Source organism: Pecten maximus, chromosome 12 (genome assembly GCF_902652985.1).
Source record: "Pecten maximus chromosome 12, xPecMax1.1, whole genome shotgun sequence".
Classification (NCBI taxonomy): domain Eukaryota; kingdom Metazoa; phylum Mollusca; class Bivalvia; order Pectinida; family Pectinidae; genus Pecten; species Pecten maximus.
The window spans coordinates 22,368,098-22,384,597 of record NC_047026.1 but is presented as its reverse complement, the minus strand read 5'-3'; the positions used below and the strand labels follow the sequence as shown (position 1 = coordinate 22,384,597).

Genomic DNA, 16,500 nt, shown 5'->3' with positions numbered 1-16,500 from the left:
ACTATATAAAAGACTTATATAGTATTTTTGTTGCAACACAATTATCCTTTAATTTTTATCCGGTACGTCCAATACGTGTGAACAGGGACATGGGAATTCGTGACTGAATGTGATACTTTATACACGCCAAACTAGCTCTAGATACAACGATCAGACTTATTATCGCAACGAATTCTCAGGTCCCTGTGCAGTTGATAATCGACTCTCAGGTCCCCGTGTAGGCGATACTGGCGGTACTTGGACACCTCGGCCCTTGCGCATGTCGGTCGGGGCCGAGGTGACTAGACAATTTCGGCCTCTGTAAAAATCGGCCCTACTCTATAATATACAGTGTACTGTATAAGTATCCATGTACGTATATATGTATTAAATATGTTAAAAAGGTTCATTTTACAGGGGAAAATGTTATTAAATATCAATTTTGAAATATGTTTTGCCTTTGTTTGATTTTTTATGAGACGTATAATGTCTTATGTTTATACGTTTCCGATATATTGTGTTATTCTTATTTTATCCTTAAGTGCTGTTTTAATTATTTATAATTTGAAATGACATCAATTCAAATGGTTAATCAATTAATTAATTAATATGAATTATCTTTATCCGGGCGGTTGGAGCTAAGGACGCAGGGGTTGTTGTTTTAATAGAGTACCTCTTATAAGAGTAGCTCAGTCAATTACCGCAAATCGATTAACCAATCAGTGAAAGGCACATGAGGTATATTAGTTAGTGAAAGTATAGAACAAATCACTTGATCATTTTCGATCAAATTATTATCTTTAATGATGTCTCGTCTGTGCCTCGCCTGTGCCAAGTCCGTTCGACCACGTCAGGAAGCCTTGCAGTGCCACGGTTGTAGAGGATGGCAGCATCGCATCTGCACTCCCGGTAAGTAGTACATTTACAATGATAAAGAAATATTGTTTCATATTAATGGTTAAGTCCGTATTAAATAAAAAATATAATCTTATATTTTCCTTTTGAAGTAATAAAACTATAACGGACATGACATTAAATGAAATCATGTTTCTTTATTATCTAATCATGATTATTGGTTTGCTTTTTTTTTATTTATTTTTTTGTTCATTTTCAAATTAGTTTACAATACATGTCATATACAAAATAAATAAAATGAACAAATAAACAAAATGAGTAACGACAATAGGGAAAAAACAAAAGGTCAGAGATGTTGTATATTTGTATTATTGTTTTAGATTTGTAGCCACTGTTGTAACCGTGTGTCCATATGTATTTTGTTTTTAATGTTACTTTTAGATATTACAATTTTATTCGTTTTTAATTGAAACTTAATATGATTTTTTAGACTGTTTATATTAAGTCCTAATTCCAGGCATTGGTATTTGTAAATATATTGTTTTGTTACGAGTAGTATCAGGTTATCTAGATTAAACTTAGTAAGTAAAAATATTAGTTTGTCTGCCAAAGATGAATTCCTGTTTATCAAATCTAAGACTCGGGTTTTTTTAAGTGATAATAGTGTAATTGTTTCAGGATGACATTTACAAAATGTACATAAGTTATTTTTTTATTAAAGTATTCTATATGTCTTGAGCACCTTTTTTACATCTTAAAATTAATTTCAGGTTTATGGGTATATTGGGTAGTATAATATTTTTCTCTAAGTTTAAAGTTTGATGTTTTTTTTTCTGATAAATTGTTAAATGGCAGTTTTTATACTCTGATAGTTTAAAAAATTTATAGGAATGTTATGATGTTATGAATTAAGTATATACCTTTTTTTAACCATGCTTTAATGAAAATTATTTTTTTTTATCTATTTTGATTTCACTATTATACCATATTGGATTTTCAAGAATGTTTGTTTTGTATATCTGTCCAAAATATATTCTTACAATATAAATGTTTTGATTCCTTCTTTAAATATTCAATTCCAAAATTTGCTAATTTCGGTTTATCTAATAATGATTCTAGAACAATATCCCAATTTCCTACTTTAATATATATACGTCTGGCCCAAGTTGCTTTAAGACAGAACCCTGTCCGTACAAAGTGTATTATATATATATGTAAATTTAAAGTATACGTGTTAATAAGTTTTATTTTGTGCTTATTTTCAGCAATCACACGGGAGATGTATCGCGCGACGTTACGTGGTGAGGAAGGTGCCATCATCGCATGGTGCTGTAGTGGATGCGACATTCCGGTAAGTTTAAGCAAGAACATTACATTGTAAAGTCATCACAATGCCACATAGGTATTTAAGAAACATGAAAAAGTTTTGTTAAGTAACGTCAATAAAAACTATACATCAATTTAAAAAATATCAGTCTCTGAAGAAAGTAAAAAATTCAATGGTACATTAATTGCATGGATATTCATTCTCATTTGTGTTACAGACGATTTCGCTTGACGAGTCCACCGATACTGCATTGGAATCGACGATGGTGTACGCCGAGGATACCCCACCTGTCCTGGAGCTATCCGCCGTGCCCGTAGCCCCTTTGCTGTGCCCTAGCGACACCCCTCCCCTACTCGAGGCGTCGGTGACTGTTGACTTGGTAAGTTGGAAAAGCATGTCCATCAAAATTATAACAAAATATCCCTGTGTAACCATTTTAAGCTCAACATTTTATCAAAGTCTATTATTATTATCATAACTATTACCATTATCATTTGACCAATGTTTTCTGTTTCCTTTTTAGAGCATGCCCCCCGTTCTGGAGATGTCTGTTCCGGAGGCCACACCCGACCGTTTCGACGAGGAGCCCCCTGTCCTGGAGATGTCGACCGCCACGCCGACGAACTCGACGTTTGCCGTTCCCGACCGCGATTTCTCGAGGTAAGTAGGGAAAATGACAAATAATTTCAAACAATTTGAAGAGAATTTTACAATTATAATTAATTTATATATGTTTACAATGTTCCCGACGGATATTTCTGTTATACAACTGTACAAATAGTTTCAAACGTAGTTAATAGTTTATTGCTGTCCATCTCAATAATGTAAATTCCAATTGAAGGAGGCCACAACAAGGAAGTGGACTAGTATAGGCTTTCAATGCTGTCATATACTTTACCAAAAGAAACGAAATAAAGAACAGAATTTTACAATTATAATTGAAATGTATATATGTATACAATGTTCCCGACGGATATTTCTGTTTTTACATAAAGTGCATAATTGAATATTATATATGTATTTTCTATATGAAAGAATACTGTTTACAGGAACTTTGACCTGTCGCCAGTCCGGATGAACTCGACGTTTGTTGTCCCCCCACCACCGGAGCAGTCGCTGAACGCCTCGTTTGACCTGACGGTACAGGATGACGATGATCCCGTCTGCATATCGGAGAGGTATGTATACTCACACACACACACCCTCACACCCTCACACACACACACACACACACACACACACACACACTCACAGACACACCCACCCACACACACACACACACATATATATATATATATGTAGAAAGTATAACAAAACATTCAAAAATATAAAACAAATCTATGTAATTTCGCAGCTTATATTATAGTCCTTTATTATCCACTTAATCAACCTTTTCTTACAGTAATGAAGTATATACTGATTTACATTAATGTTGAGAAGTAACTAACTAAACTCCTTATTATTACAGATCTTTAGGTGATGCGCCCCTCACTGACACCGTCGTGGTAGACGAGGACACCACCTACGAGATCGTGGAGAGCGGGACCATCCGTCGCTGCCGGAAGCTGATCGCCACCGATGGCTATTCATACACGGTTAAGGTAATTAGAATGAATGGTAAATAATGATCGAGATGATATCTAATATGAACCAATATCATAGCATATCTAATATGAACCAATATCATAGCATATCTAATATGAACCAATATCATAGCATATCTAATATGAACCAATATCATAGCATATCTAATATGAACCAATATCATAGCATATCTAATATGAACCAATATCATAGCATATCTAATATGAACCAATATCATAGCATATCTAATATGAACCAATATCATAGCATATCTAATATGAACCAATATCATAGCATATCTAATATGAACCAATATCATAGCATATCTAATATGAACCAATATCATAGCATATCTAATATGAACCAATATCATAGCATATCTAATATGAACCAATATCATAGCATATCTAATATGAACCAATATCATAGCAGTATTCATTATATTATCTCATTTCACAGGTTCTGCGACACCTACTCACCTGTTTTGAATCCCCACCAGAGGTAGAAGGCTTCATGCTGGACTTCGAGGCTGGTACGTATATGAATTGATCGATATAATTACTTGATATAATCAACATGTACTACGACAACTTAAACACGCTTGCAAATAGAATAAAAGTGTTGCAATAGTAAAATATATAAAAGATCATATATACGCAAATGGTGCGATGAATATAAATGCTATTATTATTAGCTATTGTTATAAAATGTGATATCATGAAAACTTCTTTTTGCTATTTTAGGATGTTGGCGAGCCGTCCGGAGCGTGTTCCCGGGTGTGGACCTGAAGGGCTGCAGTTTTCACTGGGCCCAAGCTGTCCTCCGCAAGGTCGACAGTCTTGGACTTAGGGCCACCTTCAGGAAGCGTCAAGGTATTTACACATATAAGACGTTTAACGAAAACGTTATAAGTTAACTCCGGATAGCGACGTGTACACATTAACAATTAAGCTCATTTCGTCTCAAAAAAATGATTTAACATATTTTATTTGCAAATATACAAATGGAATCAGACACAAGTTTAAAACTTAAAATTCGCCTTCTCCCGTAAAGCATAATGATTAAATATAGTCTACATATAACCGCAAATTAACAAAAAAAAAAAAACGACGATGAAAAAAACCAAGAACACAATCGCCGTGTGTAACTTTATCTTAAGTTTGACAGCGTCCGTCAGACATGTCAGCTTTTCTTTTTAAACTACCATTGATGGACTATTGAACGGATATTGCTGGTTAATTTTGTTAGAGACAGAGTTTAGAGTTATACATTTGGGGGAATGGACACCTGGGTTTGAAGGACACGGCTAAAAATGGTATTTTGGTGATTGATTCAAGAAACCTCACCTTTATAATTATATACACACTGTACCTAAAATTAATTGGCATATCATCCAATTTTGTTGTCCTAGTTGTAAGTTTCCAGTGGATATGGACCCTATACCTACAGATGTCACATGGTAACGAATGAAGTAACCAGCCTATAACTACAATGTAAGTTTATATAGTCAAATTTAGGAACATGCAGAGACAACATGCTACCAGGATTATCTACTGGGATTATCTCCGGAATTCGCCCACATTTTTAACGAACTAGGTCGTAACGTTTCTGGGCTAAATTTCCTTTGAATACACAATGTATTAGGTAGTCATCGTCGGCCGTTATCCTGCAGTGATCCTTTCGCTATACCGCGAATTTCTACTGTCAATCGCTAAATTCCAGAAGTGAAACAGATTCTCGCGTTATCATATCCGCTCTGCTAGCTAATTTAACCGACAAAATCCCAACGATACGCTACTTCGGAAATAACAATGAGATTTGATACTTTTGACAACCCAGTGTAATTAGTAAACCATTTTATATCATAGCAGTAGCATCACATAAAGTATTTCTGGTGGATGTTGATAATCTTATCATGTGTTCCGGGCTGGATAATGACGTACGTCACGTGCAGAGTTGGTTGTGGACGGTGATAATCTAAACCACGTGTAACGGGCTACAGAATGATGTCACGTACAGAATTGGTTGTGAATGTATTGTTGATAATCTAACCACGTGTTACAGACTATAGAATGATGTCACGTGCAGAATTGGTTGTGGATGTTGATAATCTAAACACGTATTATAGACTACAGAATGATGTCACGTGCAGAATTGATTGTGGATGTTGATAATCTGTTCTATACTACAGAATGGTTTCACGTGCAGAATTTGTTGTGGATGTTGACAATATAACCATGTGTTACAGACTTCAGATTAGAGAATGACGTCACATACATAATTTATTTTGAATATTGACATGACTTTCTAAGTTATGTTACCATATATTGATGGCTATGAGCATTGGCCTCGAGTCCTTTGCTAAAGGAACAATTAAAATTTTGCCTTTGTTAGAAATTTGAAAAAAAATAACAAACTTCAACTGTCAAAATCCAAGATGGCAGTCTGTCGACCATTTTGTTTTCAAATCACAACTCACAATTAAATGGGCATAACTAAGGAGCAAGTGGAACCTTCACATCAAGTTAGAGAAATATCCTTCATAAGTCCTTCTGAAGAAATAGTGATAACAAATGGCAACTGACAAAATCGATGATGGCCACTTGTTGACTTTTGTTTTTCAATCAGTCTCTCAATATAATATGCCGACTAGACACCAAGGTGAACCAACATACAAACATTATTGACGATCCATGAAGAAGTTTCTGAGAAATAGCAATGATAAATTTCAACCTGTCAAATTCAAAATGCCCACCTGTCAGGCCATGTTGTTTATGCACGTCTAGGGAATATGGGGATTCTACATATAAATATTCACATTTATAAACCATGCTGAACTTACATACAAAATTTGAGAAAGCTCCATAGTTATTTTCTGAGGAATAGAGGTTACAAACCTTGACTTGTTAAAATTCAAAATGGCTGCCTGTCAGACTTTTTGTTTTACGATCAGTCTCACAATACAATATGCACAACTTGAGATTTAGCTATAAGTGCTGTCTGTCGGCCATGGTGTTTCCAGATTGGTCCCAAAATGCAACACGAGGGACCAAGGGGAACCTACATATGAAATTTGAGAAAGATCCCTTCGGTATACCTTCTGTAAAATAGCGATAACAAACTTCAATGGTCAAAATCCAAGATGGCTGCTTGTCGACGATGTTTTTTCCAGATTGGTTCCAAAAGGCAATTTGCATAACTTTTTTTAAGGGACCAAGGGGAACCTATATATTAAATTTCAAAAAGATCCCTTCTGTACTTTCTGAGAAATAGTGATAACAAGAATCTTTTACGGAGGGACGGACGGTGATACGGACAAGATAGACTTATGGGGTGAAGTCTTTTGTCTGAAAACTTGTGGGGTGCAAGTGCAAGGCACAAGTTTTAATTTGATATGTACATCACGTTTAATTTCCGTTCATTCCGTTGCTAAAAAAGCACATGCACAGTGAGATTTAATGATGAATTATGTGAAAAAACACAAATTTACATTAAATTTCCTCTCCTATAGGCGACGGAAATTTTTTGTATGGAATGAATTGTTAATTTACCCCACAAGTATATCTGCGGCCGGACGAAGGGCCCGATAAACAGATGGACGAATGACTATGGATGCAGGGCGATTTGAATAGCCCACCATCATCATGATGGTGGGCTAAAAAAAAGATGTAATGAAAGAAAAAAAATTAAACTTTATTAAAACACAACTGATAACAAAATAAGATTAAACAAATCAGCGTTCTTTTAGCTACTATTACATTCCAGCACAGAATCAACATCTTTTTTACATAGAATACATTTACAGTAACAAAATAGCAAAGTATTGCTATAACTACATAAATATATGCAACTTGATTTGTGGTGAGTGTTTAAGATTTTTATCACTTAAATGTGTCCACTATGTACCAATCAAGATGTTCTCACATAACATTTCTGTGTATATTTGACGTGATTATCTCGATGTTCCAGCATCATAGGAGTGTATACCTGGTATGTGTACAGATACCCAGTATTTCATTCAAGTATGGCATGTTCCAGCAAAACTTTCTCACAGTTAACGCAAGTAAAACAATACAATAGGTCAGTCTTAATCACAAAAGATTTTTTTTTTAAATCTAAGTAAACAATTATACTCAATTATAATTGCAGATATGCATCTCCTGAACTTTATAAATGGGAGAATTTAGATATGAAAAACACAAACCAAAGTAAAAAGAACCTGTAGCACATACTCCAGTTTGTATAATCAAGCAGTCCTTGCCTTTAATAACACAAGACATCAAACAAGAGGCCGAGAGGGCTTGTATTGCTCACCTGGATATTCCAGTGATTATTCATTATTGCAAAACACAGTCCTTTGGATCCAAATCACCTCGACCTGAATCATCACGAAATATTTATCTATGAAAAGATACAAAATTTGATGCATTTTTTTGCTCAACTGGACATCTTGGATCATATTTCATAAAAGTCTGTCAATAAATATTGAAGCTATCAGCCAGAAACTAAATTTGTGGAAGGACAGTCAAGACGCATGGGCAGACAGAGTGACTGTTTAATGGCACTCACATCTCGGATATAGGAAACCTTAAAAATAAGACAAAGTCCTATCATTCCTACAAAAGAAACGTTTTTTTAAGAATTAGCTAAATTGGGTCTCATATGTCATACCTCATGGGGTCCAGTCTCACAGTTTATACAAAATGGGTTCCCTTTAACTAAAGCATGTTTCAAACCAGATATTGACCAAATACTTTCATTCCTACATAAGAATAAGGATTTTAAAGAATTTGCTAGATCTTCTCCATTGGCCTTGCCCCTCAGGCCCCTGGAGGTCAGTCTTACCACTAAAGGGATGCTTTAAGTAAATTATGAGTGATATCCAGAGCAACAGTTCTAGAGAAGAAGTCATTTATAGCAATACAACATACAGTCAAACCATGTTTTTTTGGCCCAGCCCCTGAGCATCTTGGGGTCAGCCCTACCATTTGTACAATTTTGAATCCCCATCACTTGGTGATGCTTCTTGTCAAATTAGGTTAAATCAGTGTTTAAGAAGTCCTTTGAAGATATTGTTGACATACAGACAATGGATGCTACGGTATGGCATTAGCTCACCTTGGTCCTTCAGACCAGGTGAGCCAGCAATTCAAAAATGAATTCTCAAAATCAAGAACTGCATTGCTAAGCAAAAATTAAGTAACTCCATATGTTAACTCAACAAGGCATGGTTCTATAAGTGAATTAAAAAAAAAAACCATCTATATACACACAAGAGTTTCTGAGACTTGCTTCATGTTCTAAAAAATATTTTTACACAAATAGAAACAAAAATATTGAGATTGAATAAACCGATATAATGTCACAGTAAATCACAGAAGCCTCTATTATCACTATGGGCTCAAATACACATGTAATTTATCAATAAGTTTTGAAATTTCAATTTTATAGGTTTTTGGATCAACTTTTGATTCAAACAATGACATTACATTAAAGTTAATGAGAACACATAAACATTTCATTACCAGGTACAATTTGACTTATTCAAATGTAAATAATCTATGTAAATAATCTGAAAAGACTTTTTTTTCTTACAAAAATAGAAGGTGGCCAGATGAACAGAAAATTTACTCAATCTACACGTAGTCTAAACAATTAGTTGGGTCAGGTTTCTCTCAAGGTCTTAATGAAATCAAGCTTCAAGAAAGATAACTTGTGTTAAGTGTCATCCTCAGTAAAATATCTACCCAGGGGAGGATTCCAGATTTGTCAAGCAAGAACCACCCATAAAAGTACTAGCTATTATGTTAAAATGGTACAATACTGTATAATAATCGGTAATTTTCTCCTTTGTCCAACATGTACAGAATTCCTTTATTTCTAGCGTCATCTCCAAGGATATATGTTTTAGTGTAATGGCTCTACAATACACTTTTTTGCTCCAGTAAAAATGTTCTTTTGTGAGGAATTGAGAAAATGTATAAAGACAACAAATTTAATAGATTTGACACATCAATTGTTTCTTTTTGGTATTTACATAATAAATGTGATTTTTTTTCATACATTAAATATTTCATGACTACACTGCCATGCACCTCAATGTTTTCAGCCAACACAAACCAATATCTGTTTTATAATATTGCAGTAGGCTGATCTTATCACCAGACATATAACCAAGTATTCCTAATATCACAGTACAAAACATACACTCTCCATCATAAAAAGATAGGATGAATCTGACGAAGAGTTAATTTTTTGCGACACGTTGGACACCGTTTTTGGGTCTGAATGGCACCTTGGATACACACGTTACAGAATATATGTCCACACGTAGTCGAGTTGAGTTGGCGGCCATTTCTTGTTATCTACAACAAACAACAAATGTAGTGTATATATCATCAAGTAAATCATGTTCCTTTAACCAGATAGGTGTTTTACTGATCAAACCAGAAAATTCTGAAAATCATACAATCTTAAACTGCCAAATCTGAAACTTTGGTACAGATTTACTTGTGAAAAGAACTTTTTAGCAACACATTTGTAATATGTACTATTCTGACAGAATGAACACATGATATTGTAACATGAACTATTCTTACAATGAACATAGCATATTATAATACGTCCTATTCTGACAAAACACACACAAGATATTTGAATGTGTCCTATTCTGACAATGAACACAGAATATTGTAACATGTCCTTTTCAGACAAAATGAAACAAAGGATATCGTGCCAAAAAATAAGGATGAACATTGCTTGTCCTCTGACATGACTATTATCTTATCACAATTTTCCAAGTTTGTATCTGACAGTGGATATGCAAGATAGCATGAATCGTGACAAGGTGACGGGAAGCTTACTCGTTCATCACTGTCCAGACACACAGGACAAGTTATCTTCCTACCCCCAGGCAAAGACGCCACAGAGTCATCTAAACCCGCGCTGAAACAGGAAGCAAAATAGAGAGAACAGAAAATCACACTGATACAATATCTGACATAAATAGATCTCTAGGTGTCTTGCTCACTGAAAAGTCATTAAAAGGTTTTTCATATTTGACCCCTGTGACCTTGAATGAAGGTCAAGGTCATTAATTTGGAACGAACTCAGTAGCCCTTCATGCCAGCATGCCACAGGCTAAATATTAGGTATCTGGGCCTCTTGGGTTATTGAAAGTCATTTGAATAAAAAATGTTGATGTCTGACCAACTACACACCATGCCATAAGCTCAACTGCCCTACAAGCAGGTCAGCTAATAAAACTCTTATATTTACATATAAAAAGCATAGAAAATGACATGGTTTAAAGGACTGTAAATTATGAAAAAATATTATGAAAAGATCAAAGTCAATTTACCAAAACAAATTACCCTGGTACTAGTTTTTGGTGTAAACTTTATGTGACTTACAGAACATCATGTATAGCAGCATTTTCATCAGTGTCTTCCACCAGGAGGTCATCTGACAAGTTGAGGGCCCCCTCTTCACGCACCTGTAACCAGTTAGTTTAGAAATTACTTACTGATCTATTGTCAAATTTTTAATGCTAGTTGTGTTGAGAATCAGTCGAGGTTTCATGATATGGCCTGACCAATTACCAGTTATAATTGGTAAGTAAATTTTGTTAAAAAAATAACTAATATTGCAACACTTTAAATTAGAAATTAAAAACATGTTGCAATTGGTGCAACATGAATGCCCCCGAACCCTGCTTTATTTTAAACTCCACAAATGCAGTGTGTCCAGAATTTTTTTTTTTATAATTGTTTTATTTTTCAAAGCTTTTAATACAGATACAATAAGACGAGACTATAGAGGGTTTGGCTTGTTTGTTTTTGTTTAACGTCCTATTAACAGCCAGGGTCATTTAAGGACGTGCCAGGTTTTGGAGGTGGAGGAAAGCCGGAGTACCCAGAGAAAAACCACCGGCCTACGGTCAGTACCAGGCAACTGCCCCACGTAGGTTTCGAACTCGCAACCCAGAGGTGGAGGGCTAGTGATAAAGTGGCGGGACACCTTAACCACTCGGCCACCGCGGCCCATCTTACATAGAGGGACACACACTTACCCACACACATTCCCATGTACACACACATACTAAATCTCACGCTTTATAATTATAATCACACTCTGCTCACCATTAACAGTACAAAGTGAGAAGCACCTACATACATATGTAATTACTGCCTGTGTTTTCATCCATACCACCACACTCACAGACATGTAAAGAGAGAGAGGGAAAGAGAGACAAGACAGACAGACAAAACAGACAAAACAAAATGGAGACAGACAGACAGACGAGAGGAGACATAGAGACAGACAGGTAGAGAGGTTCCCATACACTATTATTTACTGATAAGGTACTACTTACTGATGTTTAAAAGATATAAATACAAGCTATAGTTTTTAAGTATGGTGTATTGTCAGGGAATGTGCCATTAAAAGATAAAGATATACATGTATATACATTCAATACATACTGGTATATATAAAGAAAAACTACATGTACCATATTAAGTCATATTTCTAACAAAGGCATCCACTTTCTCCAATTACTTTCAAACTGCTTTTGAATGTTATCACTTTTACTTGAAATGATGTACTTTTGTACATTATAATGATCTTTAATAACATTAATTAGTCATTTATATTAAGAGTTTTATGAAGACATCTTGTTTTATAAATATAATACTTAATAATTATTAGTATTTCATTATCAACCATACTAACTTGTGGAGAAGTTACTCCAAAAAGTATAGAGGCCTTATTGATTAGAAATGGGATAAACAAAATATAAATGTTTCCAGAATTATATACTGTAAACCTAGTAATTTTCGCCCCCGTTTAATTTTCGCCTTTTTTGCCCTTTGATGATATCAAGTAATTGGTCTACCTCTTTAAGCGAATATCCTAAGATCACTTACAAAAAGGACTGATTCATCTGCAGTGCTGTTGAAGGCTGGAGGAGCTGTCAATGCAGTGGGACTAGTTAGGTCTATGAAGTCATTGCCAGTGTCATCAGTTAGGTCTATACAACTCCTGTTGGGGAGTGTTTCGGTTATCTGTACATCTGAAATGCCATAAGAGATATACAGAATGTGACCTTACAGCAGTACAGGCAGTAGAGAGAGCAGTTTGTAGAGGTCAAAAAGGTCAAATCAAATAAAAATGGCTAGATTTCAGAAAAAAGATACAAATACACAGCATATACATTGTAACAAGTTTTAATGACATTCAGGAAGAAATATTTCTAACTTCTGCGAAATACATTATATGCGATTTAAAATGTTCAATGAAATTCACACACCAGCTGTTATTATTTTTTTATATGGAATATACCCTAGAGTATCCTGACAAGTGTATCCTATAACATTCACTGGTATATCCTGTCAAAATTTCTACTTCAGATTTACAAGCTAGCTAAGTTATTGTCAGAACAGTTGATACAATGCAGTCTGTGTTACAGTTCAAATTAATCTGTTTTACAACACATTTACCATGAATAACTTTATTATCAAGTTTAAATCAATCAGTCTTGGAAATCTGCAACAGTTATCCCCCTTTTCCTTTTTTCTCTCCATGACAAAAACTTAAATTATTACGCCCCACCAGTATAGATTATGTGCCTGCAGGAAACAGGCATGAATTATAAATGAGTATGTGGCCATGAGCTACCCAATGCTGACAATCAAGGGTAAAACAACAATGGTACCATTTGTATGTAGGTTGTCATTCATTATCACTCGTGAATGTAATCCATGTATTGGTCTTCTGCCTGTTACCACATCTCTCCTCTGGCGGCGACGGGCACGTGACTATAACAAATTTAAGAAACTTTATAATACATATATAATAAACAGAACTATCATAAATGAATAAAGAATGAACAATTTTGTGGCTACTTGATTATTTTTCAAAATGTGTATGAACCAAAATAAAAATATTCAAAAGAAAAAATGAAATATGAACTAAACTGAAGAGTTGTCCTAAAAATTACGGACTTTCAGTCCAGATTAAATTTCAAAAAGCAAGATTTCTTTTTTTTAGTTTGATCAAGGTTTGGATGGAAGTTTGGATAAAAAGTACATCAAAACATTGCATGGAATGACACAAATAGAATATGTAAATATAAACCCTTGATTGAGATGGAAAACATGGTAAATATATTGGATGCAATACAATAATTGTTGTAGGGACTTTTTGAAAGTCCATGGTCAGAACAACATTTCCAAAATACAATGTATTTCATGAGTACCAATACTTAAGAGATATAATGGGTACCAGTTACTCAGAATTTGAGTGAGTCACATAGAAAAAGCCAATGACTAGGACACTGAAATATAAATTCTCAAAAATCGCTGACTCATGATGATGATGAGACAGCAGAGTACATATGTGTAATGAATTGTCAACAAGAGATCCCAAAAGGATCTTATTAATGGCACCCACATGCACCATTTAATGATATCCTAATAGTTCCATGTAAGACTGACCATTTCTCTACCTTTCCCTTCTTTGCTCTTAACCATTTAATAACAAGGAAAACCTTCATTTGAAATTAAAGATCAAGAAAAACTTTGAGAATTCGAAATATAGCTATACTATAGTAATAAAAACTGACAAAATCAAAGATGAACATGTACATCCCAGGGACACACAACGTTGGTTATAGGTCGCGACGTTGACAACCATTTTACAACGTCCATCAGACGTCGAAACTAAACTGTGGAAACAACGTCGATGCTATGACGTATCAATGTTAAATAAACGTTATGTTGTGGTCGCGATATTGGCAACGTTGATCAGACCATCAATTACGTCCGTGATCCGCCATTGAAATGAACATGTGGAAGCAATGTCGGACGCCTGGCGCGATGTTAGTGCAGCAATACTTCAGTATCACGTTCAAAGTAGCATATTTAGAAAACAAACATCAAACTGAAAGATCAGAAAACAATGAAAAAAGCTCTACATAAATAACGATTCAAAATATACACACTTTCTTCAAAATCCTGTTTGAATATTATGATGTGAAAGTCCTGTTATTATGATTCAAAGTCCTCAGTTCTCAACGGCCGTAATGAGTCACGTTGGCTTGACCAATACCCCCGGAAAAGACACATGTGCTATCATAAAGGCGCTGCTGCGCGGAAGGTGTTATTAGTGTCGAGTAACGCGAAACTACACAAACAAACTTCACAACTTGGGGCTGGTACAAGTGTATGTGGACTTGTGGTCACGCCTCTGTAGACCGAGGGTTTTGATAATTGCATTGAACTTCGAATACGTATGTGCAGCTAGATTTTGCTTTCATAGATTTTGCTTTCATATACATGTAATTTGAAAAGGATCGAAAAATGTATTAATTTAGCAAAATATATCTTCCTTGTGAATATCATATTCATTTCAAATTTCATTACTATTAGGTAACGAGACATAAATACGTGTGCATTTTCAAATACATATATATTATATATACATTGGTTCTAAATGTCGTCCGTAAAGTCAGGTTCCGACGTCTAGAAAACTTTCATTTTCAACCAAAATACAACGTCTAAACAACGTCATTTGCCCACTGGGATGTGTCAGCCATTTTGACATCCAGATATCAGCCTTAGATTTGACTGAGGAATACTAGGAATAAAGAGGAAACAACAAATAAAGTTTGAGAAATATCCTTCAGTACTTCTCTAGTAGCCATACAGGACTTCTTTTGGGGGTGATTATATTAGGGGCAGAATTTCGGCCCCATTCCCCACGGCAAAACTGGATATTTTCCCAATCCGACTACTTAAAATTCCCAATCGAATGACCTATAAAAAAATGATGTCTTTAAAAATCTGGATGTTGCCGTCCCGTCTACGTTTTATTGGTTATTCTGGCCTGATAAAGGGAGATAATGCTCTAGAGTCTAAATAAATATAGCATAGATCCAAATTTGTGTCTACTTGTTATTTTTACCATTATGTCAATTTTCCCCAATTTACCTGTTGTCACGCATTTTTTCCGAATCCCAAAGCCATAGGCCCCATTCCCAAAGTAGTGAAAAAAAGCACTGCGATAACGTTACTGTACTCAGTAACTGTCAAAATAAAGGAAAACTGGCGGTGTACATAAATTTGTTTCTCAATCATACTAAAAATGAAATTGGCTCAACTAGTATAAATCATGGGAAACTTACATATTGTGATATATCCTTTCAGTACTGGACTACTCAAGAAATAACGATAGCAAACTTCAACTGGCAAAATCCAAGATGGCTGTCTGTCAGCCATTTTGTTTTCTCCGACTCAAAATTGAAATTGCACAAAGTTCTAGGCCTACTTCTAAGTAATTACGGGAACCGACATGTGATTATCAATCGGTTCATCTGCTGAAAACGAAAATAGGCAGATTTGTCATTTAAGCGCTAAACCAAGTAATAACTAACTATCTGTAACTAAGTATTCTTAATTCAGAATATGTACTTCCGACAGCAGCCCTCTGCAGTCAGCCTGTGGGTTCCTCATGGGTATCAGCCGAAATTATGTAATTACATTTTTTGTATTGTTAAATTAGTCACCCGGTGGACTGATGAAGATGACAGTTCATGTTAATTTATAGCGATTCGTGCAGAACATAAAATATGGCATGTTTCATACGATACTATGATTGTCTGAACAACATCATACTTGCCCTGTCATCTCTTACTCTTGAAGACATTTTTCTTGGCGCGACAATGAAGATGAAGGGAGATAATCCAATGTTGTTGG

General features: G+C 35.0%; 2 protein-coding genes across 3 annotated transcripts; one reads left to right on the top strand and one right to left on the bottom strand.

Moving 5' to 3' along the window:
• The first annotated feature begins 237 nt into the window (after positions 1-237).
• On the top strand, positions 238-5,215 carry LOC117338932. Its single transcript, XM_033900296.1, has 9 exons — positions 238-888; positions 2,100-2,185; positions 2,379-2,540; positions 2,685-2,821; positions 3,211-3,339; positions 3,630-3,762; positions 4,205-4,277; positions 4,489-4,617; positions 5,157-5,215. Exons 1-9 carry the CDS (start codon positions 783-785, stop codon positions 5,213-5,215), a joined length of 1,014 nt encoding a protein of 337 aa, XP_033756187.1. The 5' UTR covers positions 238-782.
• A 2,211-nt stretch (positions 5,216-7,426) lies between these two features.
• Positions 7,427-16,479, bottom strand: LOC117339325 (E3 ubiquitin-protein ligase RNF4-like). 2 transcript variants are annotated; one of them, XM_033900857.1, is made up of 6 exons: positions 16,424-16,479; positions 13,461-13,563; positions 12,673-12,818; positions 11,158-11,240; positions 10,609-10,690; positions 7,427-10,110 (listed from the first exon to the last, which is right to left on the bottom strand). In XM_033900857.1, exons 1-6 carry the CDS (start codon positions 16,448-16,450, stop codon positions 9,961-9,963), a joined length of 591 nt encoding a protein of 196 aa, XP_033756748.1. In that variant the 5' UTR covers positions 16,451-16,479; the 3' UTR covers positions 7,427-9,960. The 2 variants fall into 2 exon arrangements, with proteins under 2 accessions (XP_033756748.1, XP_033756747.1); XM_033900856.1 differs by lacking the exon at positions 16,424-16,479 and adding an exon at positions 16,216-16,392.
• Between the last annotated feature and the right edge of the window lie 21 nt (positions 16,480-16,500).